Here is a 16,575-nt window from a genome sequence, read left to right on the forward strand (position 1 = left end):
AGTGATCATGTATGGAGATGTGACGGGCTGCTGCTAATTCATTTTATTAATCTATCTATGTAAAAGGCGAACGCTGCTGTGTGGACGGAACCTGACGGAGCTCTGTTCGGGGTGGACACACACTGTATATGTATGGTGCACCCCCCACAGTATACTGCCCCTATATACACACTGCTCCCCCATACCCCTCCATATAGTGCCCCTTTATACAGGGCACCCCCATCCTCCATATACTGCTCCCGCCATATACTGCATACTCTGCACCCCCTCTGCATATACTGCATACTCTGCACCCCCCTCCTCCTTATACTATGCTGCAAACCCAGGTTTCATGCCATCCTGAAACTCTGCAACAAGTAGCAGCAGTAACCCAAAAAATATGGGTTCAGTATTCTCTTGTAACATTGCTGCTTATAATAATAATAATAATATTGCTGTAAATGTGTACTGCTATAATATATTGGTCATCCCTATCTTCTACATGTACTGTACATATGTGTACTATGTAGAGGGGTGATATGGTGGTGATGCTACCATTAGTACAGTGAAGCATGCATACTGGAGGGTGATTTCACACAGTACATTAACATTATCGGTCAACTTCAGCGTCAGCACCTGGATAGAGGGGCAAAAGCAGAACTTGTACCTGGTGAAGACCATGGTGGGAGGCCATTCCTCAATCACTACGTCCTGATCTGCTGGTTGCGGCGGGTCATCTTGAAGGTGTGTGGGGATATAATACGCCAGAGTCACACTGCGCAGGAGTCCAGTTCGCGCTTCATCTGTGTGCACGGTTGTCAGGATTGGGATGGTCATACCCAGGAATGAGCCTAGGAATAAGGGCACAACCCCGTGTATTGTTTTTATCTTAAACCTTATGATTTGTCCAATATAAATCAAACACCATTAAATAGAAACATTAAATAGAAGTCCAATAGCCTATTTGTTGCACTGTCATTGTTCCTGACTTTAGGAATTTCCTTACAGGTGTACTAAACCACTCCTCTGCCACCTGATGCCACTATCCTTGTGTCTCTTACTATAGGGTACCTATCCTCTAGCCAGCCATTGCATTACATGGCCTCTGAGAGAACGTTGCCTGTATCTAAAGTAGGGCCCAGTGACAACATTGAGATATTGGTGATGTCACTGGTTCCAGGTGATTTGCTGGGCGCTGTTCTCATGTATTCTTTCATCCCACAAAGTGGTTACATCTTGTGTATGAAAGAGACATGGCAACTGTGAAGAGTAAACCTTCTCAATAGGGTTTGTACATTAATGAAGTGATAACTGGACACCTCTTACCTGACGAGTTCTGCTCACAAATGTATCTCATAATCTTCATAAACCCCACGCATATACTCTGCTCATAGCGCTCCTCGTGCACCTTGATACAGGCCCATTTGGCTTTTCCGTATTGTCGTTTCTCGTACAGCACTTCCCCACACTACAAGCAAGGCATCAAGTATTACATGGAAACTGTAGTCAAATGAATAAACCTTCCTACATCTTAAATGAAACCTTAAATATGGGTGATTTATTATTCTAAAGGAGCCTGTCCCCTCCTTCTTTATTGTAGTGTCTTGTGCTTGCCTGATGCTGATATAATGTTATTGGGCATTGTGCTTGCCTGATGCTGATATAATGTTATTGGGGATTGTGCTTGCCTGATGCTGATATAATGTTATTGGGCATTGTGCTTGCCTGATGCTGATATAATGTTTTTGGGCATTGTGCTTGCCTGTTGCTGATATAATGTTATTGGGTATTGTGCTTGCCTGTTGCTGACATGTTATTGGGCATTGTGCTTGCCTGATGCTGATATAATGTTATTGGGCATTGTGCTTGCCTGATGCTGATATAATGTTATTGGGCATTGTGCTTGCCTGTTGCTGATATAATGTTATTGGGCATTGTGCTTGCCTGATACTGATATGTTATTGGGCATTGTGCTTGCCTGATGCTGATATAATGTTGTTATTGGGCATTGTGCTTGCCTGATGCTGATATAATGTATTTGGGCATTGTGCTTGCCTGATGCTGATATAATGTTATTGGGCATTGTGCTTGCCTGTTGCTGATATAATGTTATTGGGCATTGTGCTTGCCTGATGCTGATATAATGTTATTGGGCATTGTGCTTGCCTGTTGCTGATATAATGTTATAGGGCATTGTGCTTGCCTGATACTGATATGTTATTGGGCATTGTGCTTGCCTGATGCTGATATAATGTTGTTATTGGGCATTGTGCTTGCCTGATGCTGATATAATGTATTTGGGCATTGTGCTTGCCTGATGCTGATATAATGTTATTGGGCATTGTGCTTGCCTGTTGCTGATATAATGTTATTGGGCATTGTGCTTGCCTGATGCTGATATAATGTTATTGGGCATTGTGCTTGCCTGTTGCTGATATAATGTTATTGGGCATTGTGCTTGCCTGATGCTGATATAATGTTATTGGGCATTGTGCTTGCCTGTTGCTGATATAATGTTATTGGGCATTGTGCTTGCCTGATACTGATATAATGTTGTTATTGGGCATTGTGCTTGCCTGATGCTGATATAATGTTGTTATTGGGCATTGTGCTTGCCTGATGCTGATATGTTGTTATTGGGCATTGTGCTTGCCTTATGCTGATATAATGTTGTTATTGGGCATTGTGTTTGATTTGGATCCAGCCACAATGGTTTCCACTGGTTTGGTATGAAATGTCAACATGGATGTTACAGTATATCGACATTCACAATGTTGACATAGGGGAAAATTCAGCTGCAGGACCAAGGGTGGCGTATAAACGCTGGCAGTGGCACCGCATCTCGCACCCCTTGCCCATCCATCCGACTTCACACAAAAGTGCTCACTATCCCTGTAGAGGGCTGCCACCAGTTTTGCGCAAGTTTGGGCTGCCGTATAGTGCGGCTATACAATTAATGTTTTCTAACTGATGAAAACGAAATATTGAGGTGTGGTTTAGGGTCATTTTACAGTACTTCTGTGTATGTTGCTGCTGGGAGTTAGAAATGAATGACTTACCTTTTCTTTGCAGCTGAGGAGCAGGTAGGGCACTCTCTGTCGCTCCTCACTTCGGCTGTTCCTTGTTAACTGTTGAATGGGTTCTGCCATCTCTATAATAAAACCAAGATGGATTAGGCATTTGGTATCTGTGGACACACAGATTCATGTCTCACAGAGTCTTAAGGCCAGTACTCACGGCTCGATGCTGGAGAGATGTGTGCTGAGCGAACCGCTCAGCACACATCTCTCCCGGCGCTCAGCACAGCGCGATCTGTGCTGAGCGTGCGGGGGGAGACGGGGGGGCCGCTCACTTCACCCAGCGGGTGAAGTGAGCGACCCGCTAGATTGGCCTGCATGTAGGCCAATCTAGCAGCAGCGATAGCGATGCGCGGGGCTGCGCATCGCTATCGCTGTTAGGGCTCCGTGTGTACCCCCCTTTATACACTCCCCAGAGAACCAATTTAGGGCCTAATTCAGACCTGATTGCAGCAGCAAAAGTGCTAGCTAATAGGCAAACCCATGTGCACTGCAGGGGGGGGGGGGCAGATATATTTGCAGAGAGAGTTAAGGGGGGTACACACGGAGCAACGTTCACTTAATTTCTAAGCAATCTGACTAGAAATTAGGAACACATTGCTCCGTGTGTAGGGTTGCCGGCGACAGTGATGTGCGGTCCCGCGTGTTGCTATCGCTGGTCCTAGATTGGCCTGCATGCTTATTTCACTGCTGGGTGAAATAAGCGGTCCCCCATGTCTTCCCCCCTCGCTCAGCACACATCGGCTGTGCTGAGCGGGGGGCAGAGATGTGTTCTGAGCGGGGGGCAGAGATGTGTGCTGGGCGGGGGCAGAGATGTGTGCTGGGCGGGGGCAGAGATGTGTGCTGAGCGGGGGGCAGAGATGTGTGCTGAGCGGGGGGCAGAGATGTGTGCTGAGCGGGGGGCAGAGATGTGTGCTGAGCGTGAGCGGGGGGCAGAGATGTGTGCTGAGCGGGGGGCAGAGATGTGTGCTGAGCGGGGGGCAGAGATGTGTGCTGAGCGGGGGGCAGAGATGTGTGCTGAGCGGGGGGCAGAGATGTGTGCTGAGCACTTTGCTCAGCACACATCTCCCCTTCTATACGGCCCTTTAGATTTGGGTGGGTTTATTTTTACACTGCAATTTACATTTCAGTTTGAACACACCCCACCCAAATCTAATTCTCTCTGCACATGTTATATCTGCCCCCCCTGCAGTGCACATGGTTTTGCCCATCTGCTAACAAATTTGCTGCTGCGATCAGATCTGAATTAGGCCCCTAATCTGTTGTGGCTAAACATAAATGACAGTGGACAGATCTGCAATTTTCTAGCTACAGGTGGTCTTGTACAACGCATTGGGAAAATATAAACCCTCCTAAATCACCAGAAAAAAAGATTGTATAATGAGTTGTATGATTTAGAGCAGAGGTTCTCAAACTCGGTCCTCAGGACCCCACACAGTGCATGTTTTGCAGGTAACCCAGCAGGTGCACAGGTGTATTAATTACTCACTGACACATTTTTTAAGGTCCACATGTGGAGCTCATTATTTCAATTGTGATTCTGTGAGGAGACCTGCAAAACATGCACTGTGTGGGGTCCTGAGGACCGAGTTTGAGAACCTGTGATTTAGAGTAATAGCCCTACACACTGGGTGATATTACTAAAAGATATGAACGATCTCGTTCATTAATGAACGAGATACCGTTCATATCTTTGAGTGTGGAGGCACCAGCGATGAACGATGCGCGGCCCCGCGCTCGTTCATCGCTGGTGACCCGTCGGCTGTGCATGCAGGCCAATATGGACGATCTCGTCCATATTTGCCTACACTTCTATGGAGCCGTGTGATGGGGGGAGTGAATTAACTTCACTGCCTCCCCACCGCTGGGTCGGCCATATCCGCCGTCGGGCAGCTCGGCGGCGGATCTTTAAATGTGTAGGGCCCATAACTGTGATCTGCCATGATAAGATTGCATGGAGATAGCTGCACATTTAACATGACGTAATTAGTTCCCTAGTTAATTTGATTATACCATTTGTGCACAATCAAGGATATCTTTAAATCCTGGACTGTCAGGTTACCTTGAGGACTGAGTTTGGGAACCCAAGCTCCAGAGAGCAACATCAAAAACTCTATACTACAAATATTTATATATTTTTAGTGATTACACCGTTTTAGGTTTTAGATTGTTGAGTCCAGTGGTTCCCAAACGCGTTCCTCTAGGCACCCAGACGGTCCAGGTTTTAAGAATATCTTTGCTGAGCACAGATACTTAAATCAAAATGACAGAGGTACTAATTAATTCACCTGTGCTTAATCATGGATATCCTTAAAGCCTGGACTGTTTTGGTGGCTTGAGGACCAAGGAGGTGATTTAGATCTGATCGCTGGGCTGCTAATTTTGCTGTCATGCGTTCAGATAGTCGCCGTCTCCAGGGGGAGTGTAAATTTGCTGTGCAAGTGTGCGATCGCATGTGTACGCTGAGCTGCAAAAATCCACTTAGTGCAGTCTCTGACTTACTCCTCCACAGCACAGCACCGATCAGGTATGAGTCAGGCCCCATGTTTGGGAACCACTGGTTTAGTGCATAAGTATTTAGAACATGTCTTTTTGTGTATTTATTAATTCTGAAGGGCTCTTCTCACCAATCTGCTGCTAATGTGGTTTCCAGTCACAAATCCCCAAAATCCTACTAATTAGGTTCTCTAGTTTCCTTTTTTAAAATGTTTGTTATTAGCAATACACATTATTTATGTATTAATAGTAATTTTATAGTGCACATATTCTGCAGCGCTTTACAGACAATATTTGCGCATTCACGTCAGTCCCTGCCCCAGTGGAGCTTGCAATCTATACTCCCATCACTTGCACACACACATACACACTATGGTGGATTTTTGTCGAGAGCAGATTGACCTACCAGTGTATTTTAGGATTGTGAGAGGAAACCCTTGCAAGCAAGTTCTGGGAGAACATACAAACTCCTCACATTATCATCTTGCTAGACTGTGTGAACGTGGCAGGCATCAGAGCTGCGCTACACTGCCAAAGTCGGCGTTCATTTACATGCCTGTCACTCGCTTTGCCAGTACTTGTGTGTGAAAACAATTTCTAAAGGCTCAAAATGCTTTTTTTAGGGCGAAGCTTTTTACTTTGTGTAAGAGAAGGGGTTTGGTTCATCGAGATGATATAAACTTTTAATCAATTGAGCAGTGATTATTACAGTTTAAATTCAAATTTGATTTTAGCTGTTGGAAACTAAGGAGAGCCATGTCACTCTGAATGCTGAATGCCCCCTGTATTCCTTTTTATTGTATTATTACAGTACATCTGCTTTCGACTTTGCTCACAGTGACCAAGGTTTTTTCCTGTTTTGATTTGAGTATTAATATTTTTTTTCTTTGACCTGTGAAGATTTCCTAAACCCCCATACAGTAATTATTTTGTCTCCAGCCACTGCCAGGCACGTCTGAGACCGGCAGCTGGTAATCTCATTGCGATATTCAGGTCATGCTGGCATTAAGTGCTGTCTAATAACCAGTGAATTTCATCTGATTCCGAGAAATTAACAAGTTCCCAAGGCCCTGCTTTTTCCAGGGAGGATCATTTAGTGCAAGCGAACCTAGAACACTGACATTACAAGCTATAAGAACTTTTGTCGCCCGATCACATGTGTGATCAATGTGAAATCAGTCAAATTGGTGCACAAGTGAGTGATGTCACTCTTTCCTCGTAATTCCATGCTCTTTTAATGGTTCAGCCAATTAAAAGGCTGAACCTGCTCTGTGTAGGTGACATTAGTACAACCCAAAGTAAGCATACTTTATTTATCCACATGCTAAGAAGCTTTCAAAACTGGATTGGTATATCAGAACACTTATGGTCCCTACACACTGGCAGATAATACTGAAAGATATGAACGATCTCATTCATTAATGAACGAGATACCATTCATATCTTTCAGTGTGGAGGCACCAGCGATGAACGATGCGCGGCCCCCCGCTCATTCATCGCTGGAGCCCCGTCGCTTGTGCACGCAGGCCAATATGGACGATCTCGTCCATATTTGCCTGCACTGCTATGGAGCCGGGTGACGGGGGGAGTGAAGAAACTTCACTCCCCCCGTCACTGCCCCCGGTTCCGGTATAAAAGATAGATGGTGTCTAGTTAGACAGTCAATAGATAGACACCATATGTTAGACAGACATTATGTCGACAGGGTCAAAAGGTCGCCATGAAAAAGGTCGACAAGTCAAAAGGTTGACATGAAAATGGTCGACATGAAAAAGGTAGACACCATTTTTTTTTGTATTTTTGTGGTTTGTGTGGATAGTTTTGTCATCTGGGACCCCCAATTGTAGAAAGGCATACCCTCGCGTGGCTCCCTTTGCTCGCCACGCTTCGGGCACGGTGGCTCGCTGCGCTCACCACAAGGTTTATAACCAAATCTATGCCGACATGGATAGAGAAAGTATGAAATAGTCCAAAAACATGTTACATAAAAAAAATATATTTGTCTATCTTTTTTTATGTCGACCATTTTCATGTCGACCTTTTGACCCTGTCGACCTAATGTCTGTCTAACATATGGTGTCTATCTATTGACTGTCTAACTAGACACTGTCTATCTATCAAACGGATACCACTGCCCCCCCGCCACCGGGTCGGCCGTATCCGACGTCGGGCAGCTCGGCGGCGGATCTATCAGTGTGTAGGGCTCATTAGTTTCTAACCCTATGTCTGGTCTCCACTTTAAGCACCACTAACTCTAAAGTGCAGGTTGCGAAAGGATGTGGTGGTTCTGACGGTGCTGTCCTAAAGGGTGGAATGCTCTGCTGCCTTTAAATAAAGGTTCCCCCTTTATATAGCATATAGAAAGCCGAAAGGATCCGATCCTTTCACCTTTCTGTATTCTAAAAGTTGTCTTATGTAAAATAATAATCCATGATGTTTGCTTATGCAGGCATGTAACAATGGGGGTAATTCAGACCTGATGGCTAGGCTGCGTTTTCGTACAGCCTGCAGGAGTATCCAGGCGTTTGGAAGGAGGGTTTCTGACGTCAGCTCTGCTCCGATTATCGTAGCGGCTGAGTAAGTCTTGGGCTGTGCAGAGACTTTTGTTTGTGCAGCTCTCTGCACATGCGATGGCACCCCTGCACGGCGAATTCCCCCTCCCCCTGCAGGCGGCAACTACCTGATCGCAGGGATGGAAAAAAAACGCACCCTATCGATCAGGTCTTATGTTCCTACCTTACCAAACTTTACATGTATAGTGGTTGTTTGCAGGGTCATGTGATGAGATTACGGGCAGGAAGCCCAATTTGTATGGCGCCACCTACCAGTTTGTTTTTGAACTGTGGGATGAACCCTCAAAGGAAACTCACACAATCACAAGGAAGAAGCTAAAAATAGATGGGGCCCTGGTCAGAATCAAAGGTGGGAAATACACTTACCCGACCTGTCTGCAGACCGCCGTATCAGCGCCCGGGTGGATGATTCTGGGAAGAATACACATTTACCGATCCGCTGCTTGATGTGTCTGCGCACAACTGGGTGGTCTTTGTCCGCCCAGTTGAGATGTCAGTCACTGGCGATCTCTGCAGTAAGTGTATGGGCAGTCAGATACACATCAGATGCGCCAATATATCTGCAGATATATATGCTGGGCATCGGCTGTGCTGCAGGGCTGACGCAACATGTCCGTAAACACCTGCTGATCCACACACAATATATCGTTCGGTGTGTACGCAGTGTTTGTTATGGCTCCAGTGTTGTGAGGCTGCAATGCTAACCACCGTGCCACAGTTCATTGTCTGAAGTGATAAGGAAAGACTTTTTATTACGCACAAGTTTTAATAAGCTTCCATAAACTCTTCCATGTATATTTGTGATCAGTAATATCAGCTTTTCAGTTTAATGCTTATTCAAATTTGTGATTTCCCGCTTTCAAAATTGTCTAATACTTGTTCCCTGGAGAGGATAGTAAAACTTGCTGTACCGGTTGTGCAGGAGAACGGTATTTGATATCCGGCTGGGGTGTCTGAACTTCTCATCAGCTAGATCTGTACAAATCACCAAGCTCGGGTGGGTTATTGTCTACATTGTATTTCTTTTTTTTTTTTTTGTAAAAAATAAATATATATATGTGTGTGTATGTATGTATGTATGTATAATATATATATATATATATATATATATATATATATATATAATAAAATGGATGTCTGTATGCATGTTCCAGCATAACTCTGGAATGCCTGGAGCAATTTACACCAAACTTGGTACACATATGACTTACAGTCTGGAAAAAAATTACTGTGGGGGTTGGAGGGGGGTGACATATAAAGATCAATAGTTTTGGGTGTCGTGGAGATGAATAGTGACACTCCCGATGCTGATTAAAGGGGGTCATTCCGACCTGATCGCACGCTGCAGTTTTTCGCAGCGGTGCGTTCGGGTCTGAACTGCGCATGCGCCATGACCGCAATGCGCTGGCGCGACACTGACCGGCGACAGGTAACGCCGGGCACCGTGGGACCTTACGAAGAAAGCGATCGCAGCGGCAATTGCAAGGTGATTGACAGCAAGAAGGCGTTTCTGGGTGGCAACTGACCGTTTTTTGGGAGTGCCGTGGAAAACGCAGGCGTGTCCAGGTATTTGCAGGGCGAGGGTCTGACATAAATTCCGGGACCAAATAGGCTGAAGTGATCGCAGTGGCTGAGTAAGTTCAGAGCTACTCAGAAACTGCACAAAAACTTTTTGCACAGCTCCCCTGCACAAGCGATCGCACACTTGCTATGCTAAAATACACTCCCCCATAGGCGGCGACTCCCTGATCGCACGGCTGCAAAAAACTGCTACCATGCGATCAACTCGGAATAACCCCCTAAGTCCAAGTTGAGCCCCATCAGCATGGGAGGTGAGAAGGGGTGAAAACTAAAATGTCCAAAATGAACGACATTAGTGTGAAATCCATTGTTTTCGGGGTTGCTAAGCTGATCGCATTGTGAAAATTGATACGTTCCTTAGACTGGCCGTAAACATATAGGCTATGTATCATCACGCTAAGGGCGGGATGTACCAAGCTGTTCCGCTGCGCTATTAGCCCTCTTACTGCTCTGTTCTCATCTCCACTGTTACATTACTTCTCACCTCTCGGCGCTGCCATTCTGTACCGTTGTTTTCCGCGACAGTAGCCGGTATGAACTAACGGATGCCGCGCTGCTCCTCCGTTGCGGTCACTCAGGGATCACCGTTGTGGATGGAAGCTGTTAGTAGCCGGGCAAAAGTGCACTTACTGAATGAGGGGAGGTTACAGGTCTCGTACGTTATTGCATACGGGTGGTCTTCAGTATGCCGGCTGTCGGGATCCCGGCGCCGGCATACCGACACTTATTCTCCCTCGTGGGGGTCCACGACCCCCCTGGAGGGAGAATAAAATAGCCCACCGTGCCCGCAAGGGGCTCATTTGCGCTCGCCACACTGTCGGTATGCCGGCGGTCGGGCTCCCGGCGCCGGTATGCTGGTCGCCTGGAGCCCGACCGCCGGCAAACCATACTACACCCATTGCATACGGGGCCAGCGAAGGACCAATGGGCAGACTATCGGGGCAGGTAACGTAACAAAAAGATAACGTGATGTGGAAAACAATGGGACTGAATTACAGCGCCGGGAGGTGAGGAGGAATCTAACAGTGGAGATGAGAACGGAGCAGTAAGAGGGCTAATAGCGCTGTGGAACAGCTTAGTACATCCCATTGACCTTAAGTGTTGTGCAAATTTTTTTTACCTGTTTTACCTCAAAGGAGGAGCCCTAAGGAGAGCGAGAAGCTAAGCAATAAGACCTAGGACCCTTTGAAATAGAGTCAGCCTGCAAACCTTACATATTGAACATACAGCGTGCGGACCTTAGCCTGTCGTCCAAGCATTTACAGCACTGAGCAGGGCAGCATAAGAGGCGGGACGGGGCAGAGAAGGAGGCGGATTACTCTCCTCAGCACCAGCATTTTTTACAGCATCAATCCGGGGAAGCCCAGAGGTGCAGCCTGACAAAGATTGGCATTATTCTTTACACTCTGTAGCGAAGCACGGTTATTCATCTAGTGTGTTTGTGTGTGTATCTCTGTGTGTGTGTGTGTATGTATATATGTGTATATGATAACACACCTATCTAATCACACAGCCACAGATTGGACTGATCAGAGGTGGGCACAAGTTGGCTCAGTGCTGTATGTTCAGTGGCAGCGGTTCTGAGACGTTAAGCAGATGCAGTAAATCCACCACCGGCTTCTCAGATCCACTGGACATGTCAGTCGGACATAAGGTTGCTCAGATTGTCTGCCACAACTAATTTGCCGGGTTGGGTTCGCCACACCTCCGAGATGGCGCTGACAGGCCACTCCCAGTCACCGCACCCAAATGCCTGCAGTCTGTCAATTAAACTGATTAACAGCACATCCACTCTGTGGCGCCAAAGCTTGCACAGGCCACAAAGCATTGGTCTTTTGTGATCGCGCATAAACCGCGTCCACCACTGAATCAGGACCATAGACCGCTAACGGAAATCTATTTGATGTATTGTTGGAGGAAATGACTCCAGTAGATGAAGCAGTATCTATTGACTTCTTTACATTTAAAAAAAACTAACAAAAAACAAACAAAATAGAAATGCACTTCTCAATTCATCTGATCACCTACCCCACATGTCCTGTGGGAAACCCAACGTATACAGGGAGACCCTATCCCAGCTTCCCTTGTACCTGTCCTGTATTGCATGGGGTCATTGCTAGTCCTGTGGAGTAACTGCAGACCCGTGCCTGATTTCCTGTAACTAGTTCACATACCTAGTGAAATGTAACTTTATTGCAGCCTCTTCCATTGAGTACCGTCTGCTAATGTGACCTTCAGACCAGAAATGGTTGTGCCCCCCTTACTAGCTCATTTGGCTATGGGGCACCTCTCCATCCTACCAGGCACTTAATACATCTGATCAGAGGACACTACATCCCGTCCAACCGCACTACCCTACTTGAAATTCTTCTATTAATTACAGGTTCTCATGAAGAACTTTTATGTAACCTTTAATAACCTTGTATTTTAGCAGAGGGTGTTATTCACGTAAAAGAAAAGTGATGTACTGTAAGTTGTAATATATCTAATAGTTTACAGCAAGCTGTATAATTATTCCATACAATACACAGGAGGCCGGTAGACGGAAATCCGGCGTCGGAGTCCCAACAAGCGACCAAAATGCCGGCGCTAGAACTCCGACATCACTTGGAATGCCAACGCTGGAATCCCACTGGCAGAACATAAGTATGCCAAAGTTAGGTTTAAGCTGCGCGGGAAAGGGGCAGGGGAATTAGGGTTAAGCTGCGGGTAAAGGGAGGGTTAGGGTTAGGTTGTGGGAAGGAGGGGTTAGGTACCCCCGGGGAGGGTGAGACTTAGGCTGCATGGAAGAAAGGGTTAAGGATAAGGAGGTGGGTTAGGTATAGGCACCACAGGGGAGGGATAGGGTTAGGCTGTGGAGGAGGGGAGGTAGTGTTAGGCTGGGGGGGGCGTTTAGGGGGGAGGGTAAGGTGAACATCGGGATGATGGTGCTGGCTTTTTGATCACGTACAGAGATCACATTCCACCCCTTATTGCTACTATTATAAACAAATGCACTATACTGTAGTTTTGCAGCAGAGTGCATTTGTTTCCATCTCACTCAGCACCGTGGCAGAGAGCGTGTCGTTATAAACCAGTTTCTTGGTGCTGATTCTCTGTTCCGCATCTGTGCTGCGACATCACATGCCGGAAGATTTCCACTATGTGCACTGTGGAATTTCCAGCTTGTGTCCTTCCCGGAAGGGTTACCAAACATGGTGCATGTGAGTGTGATTTGTCTAGTTAATGTTATACCAGTAGTTCTCAAAATCGGTCCTCAGACCCCCAACAGTTCACATTTTGTAGGTCACCTAGCTGGGTACAGGTGTATGACCAGCAGGCACGTTTTAAAGATAGACAGGTGACCTGCAAAACATCAGCTGATCAGTGTTCTGAGGGCCGAGTTTGAGAACCACTGAGTAACGTTGGGTACACACTAGAGCAATCATGGCCCGATATTTAGTTTCTGGAGAAATCGGAACGACATATTGTCCGGAACGTCCAGTGTGCACGCCCAATCTGTGCCCTCCTGCAGTTGCATGCTATATTTTCCGGTCAGTCTTGCTGCACGGCCAACTGGGTCAATGCTGCATGCGGCACTGTGCATTGTAATGAAGGACGGAACGATCCTTCATTACATCCATCTGATGTGTACAGCGGATAAGATATTTTGGCCCGTCGGTTGTCATATTGTCTGGGTTCACATTGTTGTAGTGTGTACAGGCCATTGACTGTAAAATAAAAACCCATTCCCCCTACTCCCCCACCCTGCTCTGTACAGGATTTTGTTGCACAATGAAAGCATCACACTGTAACAGGCATTCTGACATTCTGTGACCATGATCTGTTTGAAAAAACGGCGGCTGGGAACCCGGCCGTCTGTATACCGACAGCGGGATCCCTGCCACCGATGTGCCAGGAGTGCGATGAGTAGTATTAAGCCCCTTGCCGGCTCACTGCGCTCGCCACTCTGCAGTCACGGTGGCTCGCAGTAGGTTATATTCTCCCTCTATGAGAGGGAGAAAAGCCCGTGGCCGCCGGTATTCCGGCTGCGTTTTTTTCACCGCTAGCATTGTGAAGTCCGGGATTCACCGCTAGCATTGTGACGCCCGGGATCCCGAGTAGCGCTATTGTAACCGCTTCCTCTGTGACCATATTGCATAAAAAGGCTGATAAAGGACTGCTGTATCGCATCCAGCGTCACAGGCTCTGGGAGCTCCTGACTCCCTCTTACTGCTTTTGTGCACAGTATAGACTGGTACCTTAAGACTCATTGAGGCAGATGTATTAACCTGGAGAAGGCATAAGGAAGTGATAAACCAGTGATATGTGCAAGGTGATAAAGGCACCAGCCAATCAGCTCCAATATGTAAATTAACAGTTAGGGGTATATGCAATAGCGGGCGAATTGGCAAAATAGGCGAATTCCGGGCCGTTTTCGCCTCCAAAAATCAATTCGCCTATGCAGTGCAGTCATTTTTCGCAAAAAAAACGGCCCGTCAAAATTCGCCTTTTCTCAATTCGCCTTTTTCCGAATTCGCCTTTTCTGCAATGGTACAGATGCTGCAATTCGCCTCCAGCATATTCAATTCAAGTTTGGAAATTCGCCTGCAGTGCTTTTAGACAGCAAATTCGCGATTTTCACTCCGCCACACTTTGGAGGGTGAAAACAAATAAAAAATTTTTAAACATGTTTTTTTTTGTGTTTTTTTTTTTTTAGGAATAGCAGATCTATTTATATTAGAAGGGATTAGGTTTTTTTTTTTTTTTTGGGGGAGGCACAAATATTATTTATATATTTTTTTAAAATAATATTTTTATTGTTTTATTTTTTTTATTGCTGGAACGGTAAAATCCGGGAAAAAAATGGCGTGGGGTCCCCCCTCCAAAGCATAACCAGCCTCGGGCTCATTGAGCTGGTCCTGGTTCTAAAAATGCGGGGAAAAAATTGACAGGGGATCCCCCGTATTTTTAAAACCAGCACCGGGCTCTGCGCCTGATGCTGGTGCCAAAAATACGGGGGACAAAACGAGTAGGGGTCCCCCGTATTTTTAACACCAGCATCGGGCTCCACTAGCTGGACAGATAATGCCACAGCCGGGGGTCACTTTTATACAGTGCCCTGCGGCCGTGGCATCAAATATCCAACTAGTCACCCCTGGCCGGGGAACCCTGGGGGAATGGGGACCCCTTCAATCAAGGGGTCCCCCCCCCCCAGCCACCCAAGGGCCAGGGGTGAAGCCCGAGGCTGTCCCCCCCCCCATCCAATGGGCTGCGGATGGGGGGGCTGATAGCCTTTGTGTTCAAAAAAAAAGATATTGTTTTTTCCATTAGTACTACAAGTCCCAGCAAGCCTCCCCTGCAAGCTGGTACTTGGAGAACCACAAGTACCAGCATGCGGGAGAAAAACGGGCCCGCTGGTACCTGTAGTTCTAATGGAAAAAAAATACCCAAATAAAAACAGGACACAGACACCGTCGACAGTAAAACTTTATTACACACTGCCGACACACACATACTTACCTATGTTCACACGCCGACATCGGTCCTCTTCTCCATGTAGAATCCCGGGGTACCTGAAAATAAAAGATCAATTATACTCACCTCAACAGGCTCCAGAGATAAATCCACGGACTTGGCAAAAAAAGAAAGCGCATTTACCCGCACCAAAAACGGACTGAAAGGTGTCCCATGCTGACACATGGGACACCTATCCACGATTAAGATCTGTCAGTGACAGTTGTCACTGACAGGTCTCTAAGCCAATCAGGAAGCGCAACTTCGTTGCGCTAACCTGATTGGCTGATCGCTGTGACAGCGCATCGCACAGCTCCCTCCATTATATTCAATGGTGGGAACTTAGCGGCTAGCGGTGAGGTCACCCGCCGGTCAGCGGTGACCGGCGGGTGACCCCACCGCTAGCCGCTAAGTTCCCACCATTGAAAGTAATGGAGGGAGCTGTGCGAGGCGCTGTCAGAGTACAGACGGCGTCCAGCCAATCAGATGAGCGCCACGGCAGTAGCGCTTCCTGATTGGCTGAAGGGACATCAGTGACAGGAGTCACGTGATGTCCCGGCATTCGGGGAGAGGGGTCCCATGTGTCAGCATGGGACCCCTTTCGGTCCGCAGGTCCGGTTGTTCGTTTTCTTTTTTTGCCAAGTCCGTGGATTTATCTCTGGAGCCTGTTGAGGTGAGTATAATTGATCTTTTATTTTCAGGTACCCCGGGATTCTACATGGAGAAGAGGACCGATGTCGGCGTGTGAACATAGGTAAGTATGTGTGTGTCGGCAGTGTGTAATAAAGTTTTACTGTCGACGGTGTCTGTGTCCTGTTTTTATTTGGGTATTTTTTTTCCATTAGAACTACAGGTACCAGCGGGCCCGTTTTTCGCCCGCATGCTGGTACTTGTGGTTCTCCAAGTACCAGCTTGCAGGGGAGGCTTGCTGGGACTTGTAGTACTAATGGAAAAAACAATATCTTTTTTTTTGAACACAAAGGCTATCAGCCCCCCCATCCGCAGCCCATTGGATGGGGGGGGACAGCCTCGGGCTTCACCCCTGGCCCTTGGGTGGCTGGGGGGGGGGACCCCTTGATTGAAGGGGTCCCCATTCCCCCAGGGTACCCCGGCCAGGGGTGACTAGTTGGATATTTGATGCCACGGCCGCAGGGCACTGTATAAAAGTGACCCCCGGCTGTGGCATTATCTGTCCAGCTAGTGGAGCCCGATGCTGGTGTTAAAAATACGGGGGACCCCTACTCGTTTTGTCCCCCGTATTTTTGGCACCAGCATCAGGCGCAGAGCCCGGTGCTGGTTTTAAAAATACGGGGGATCCCCTGTCAATTTTTTCCCCGCATTTTTAGAACCAGGACCAGCTCAATGAGCCCGAG

General features: G+C 47.0%; 2 protein-coding genes across 2 annotated transcripts in view; one reads left to right on the forward strand and one right to left on the reverse strand.

Moving 5' to 3' along the window:
- FANCM (FA complementation group M) overlaps positions 1 to 16,575 on the forward strand; it is a 337,857-nt gene that overhangs the window by 46,017 nt on the left and 275,265 nt on the right. The window lies entirely within an intron of this gene.
- Positions 1 to 16,575, reverse strand: part of LOC134980627 (heme-binding protein 2-like) — a 36,564-nt gene that overhangs the window by 15,469 nt on the left and 4,520 nt on the right. Inside the window, exons 2-4 of the mRNA XM_063947524.1 lie at positions 3,039 to 3,130; positions 1,306 to 1,447; positions 647 to 830 (exon numbers count right to left, since the gene is read on the reverse strand). Of these exons, the coding sequence (XP_063803594.1) occupies positions 647 to 830; positions 1,306 to 1,447; positions 3,039 to 3,130 (418 nt within the window). The remainder of the gene's footprint in view (positions 1 to 646; positions 831 to 1,305; positions 1,448 to 3,038; positions 3,131 to 16,575) is intronic.

Source organism: Pseudophryne corroboree, chromosome 12, assembly GCF_028390025.1.
Source record: "Pseudophryne corroboree isolate aPseCor3 chromosome 12, aPseCor3.hap2, whole genome shotgun sequence".
Classification (NCBI taxonomy): Eukaryota; Metazoa; Chordata; class Amphibia; order Anura; family Myobatrachidae; genus Pseudophryne; species Pseudophryne corroboree.